The following is a 2449-nucleotide window of genomic DNA, read 5'->3' as shown; positions in this document are numbered from 1 at the left end:
GAATTTTTGTGTAGGCATTACAGTGCTTTGCTGAAGAGATGATATGAAAGCAGCAAAAAGGTCATTGTGAACATGGAATATTTATAAAAAATAATTTAAAAAAACAACTGAAATATTCATAAGCAAATGCAGTGCATATGGGCAGCAATATGAAGAGGTTCTTAGTCTGACAATATTGTCAGATATGAGTTTTATCTATGGAGCAAAAAACTGTTCAATATTCCCATTTGCTCATGCCACTAATGTACTAATGAGAATGTCTTCCTGTCCAGAAGTTCTTATAGCTCAGAAGGTGAGAGCTGGATAAGATTTTTGAGCATTTTTCTCCTCAAGTAGTGACCAAGGTACCTTTCAAACATGTAAAAGGTAGTTAATAAGGATGATACTTCCAAGCCAGTATCATCCTGTTATCTTCATGCTCTGTGACCATGTAAAGGGTACCTTCAGCAACAAGGTCTTTCCATTGAGCTCTTCCATGAAATGATTTCATTTTCATGAAATCATTAGAAAAATGCAAAGTGTTTTAGCATTTTATATAGTTGCAAATGTGCTGATATTTCATACATATTTAGGAACAATTCAAAACTACTGTAAACAATTATATCCAATACTTAAATTTATTAGCCATTAATTTGAATTTGTCTATTCATGTCTTTTCATGACGTTTTTACTTTACCACATGTGAAACATTTTCTAATAAACAAAGGTGATATTGCTAAGACATGAAAAACACTTGAAAGACTCTCTAAGGGGTGCTAGTATGGTTTGCATGTGGTAGGATATGGGTACCAGTACACAAAGTTCTTATTAAAAAGTCACAAGTAAACAAACTTCTGTTTGATTATTTCTTTACACACTTCCTTTTTGCAGAAATACAAAATCTCTGACTGCTTAGATTGAAAAGAGGATGCCAGCTAGTTGGAGATACCTGAAAATATTTGAATTGTGTTTCAAAATTCACTGAGTGATAGGAAACTGAATATTTACATTTTTCTTCTATGTAATTTTTTTTCTTACATAGAGTTTCCAGAAGAGAATGGAAGAAGTAAATCAAACCACAGTGACTGAATTCATCCTTGATGGGTTAACAAAGAATCCAGAACTCCAATTGCCATTATTGCTCATCTTTGTAGGAGTCTATTTGGTTACAGTTGTGGGAAACATGGGCATGATCATCTTGATTCTGTTTAGTTCTCAGCTTCACACACCCATGTATTATTTACTCAGCAGTCTGTCCTTTATTGATTGCTGTCAGTCAACTTCAATTACTCCCAAAATGCTGATGAACTTTGTGACAGATAAGAATGTCATACCCTATCCAGAATGCATGGCTCAGTTCTACTTCTTCTGTGTTTTTGCTGTTGCAGAATGTTACATGTTGGCTGTAATGGCATATGACCGCTATGTGGCTATCTCTAACCCTTTGCTTTACAATGTAACCATGTCCTATCAAGTCTGTTTGTGGATGATAGCCTGGGTATTTGGTATGGGATTCCTTAGTGCCACGGCTTTTACTTTTTTCTTAATAAGATTACTTTTCTGTAAGGCTAACATAATAAGACACTACTTCTGTGATCTTTTCCCATTACTGGAGCTCTCTTGCTCTAGTACTTTTATCAATGATGTACTAGTATGGTCACTTGGTTCATTTAACATTCTTATACCAGCTATTACCATTCTTAGTTCCTACATCTTCATCATTGTCAGCATCCTCAATATTCATTCCACTGGGGGAAGACTCAAAGCCTTTGGCACCTGCAGCTCCCACATCTTGGCTGTTGCTATTTTCTATGGTTCTTTAGCCTTCATGTACCTTCAGCCATCCTCAGTGAGCCCCCTAGGACAAAGTAAATTGTCATCTGTGTTTTATACTATTGTTGTGCCTATGTTGAATCCCATGATCTACAGCCTGAGAAATAAAGATGTCAAAATTGCCCTTAAAAAATTAATTCAAAAGGTCAGTTTTCACTCATCAAAGAATGATTTTCATTAGGAATGGGGTATAACTTCTGCAATTAGTTGGAAGATGTAGCCAACATACAGTAATTAATAACACTAGATGTGAAAACATGTTTAGCACATGGTATTTAGAAGAAATGTACCAAAGGTAGAAGTGGATTCTCACTGTCATACCCATGGAGAAGTGCTACTCATTTATAAATGAGAGTTTATTAAAGACAGCATCCTGAATCTCCTATTGAAAATACCCTAAGCTTTATTTTGTTTGGTTAAATGCACAGCTCTGCTTAGGCAAGCCAAACATAACTTTATTAAATGGATGTACATAAATTTCTGCAATATTTCTTTGTCACCTCAAGGATTTGTAGAAGGTCTTCTTGTTCCATGAGCAAATATTTCAAAAAATACTATCAACAATTCCATAAGTGAAGTAATTGTAATAAAATGAGTTATGCAATAGGAATATTGTGTAACTATGATTAATGAAAAG

General features: G+C 34.7%; 1 protein-coding gene across 1 annotated transcript; it reads left to right on the top strand.

The window, feature by feature from the left end:
• The first annotated feature begins 1036 nt into the window (after positions 1-1036).
• Positions 1037-1993, top strand: LOC101982747 (olfactory receptor 150-like). Its single transcript, XM_005347487.1, has one exon. The coding sequence runs from the start codon at positions 1037-1039 to the stop codon at positions 1991-1993; it is 957 nt and encodes a 318-aa protein (XP_005347544.1).
• The last annotated feature ends 456 nt before the right edge of the window (positions 1994-2449 follow it).

The sequence above is a fragment of the Microtus ochrogaster genome, chromosome 5 (genome assembly GCF_000317375.1).
Source record: "Microtus ochrogaster isolate Prairie Vole_2 chromosome 5, MicOch1.0, whole genome shotgun sequence".
NCBI classification, from domain to species: domain Eukaryota; kingdom Metazoa; phylum Chordata; class Mammalia; order Rodentia; family Cricetidae; genus Microtus; species Microtus ochrogaster.
This window is presented reverse-complemented; position numbering and strand designations above follow the sequence as displayed.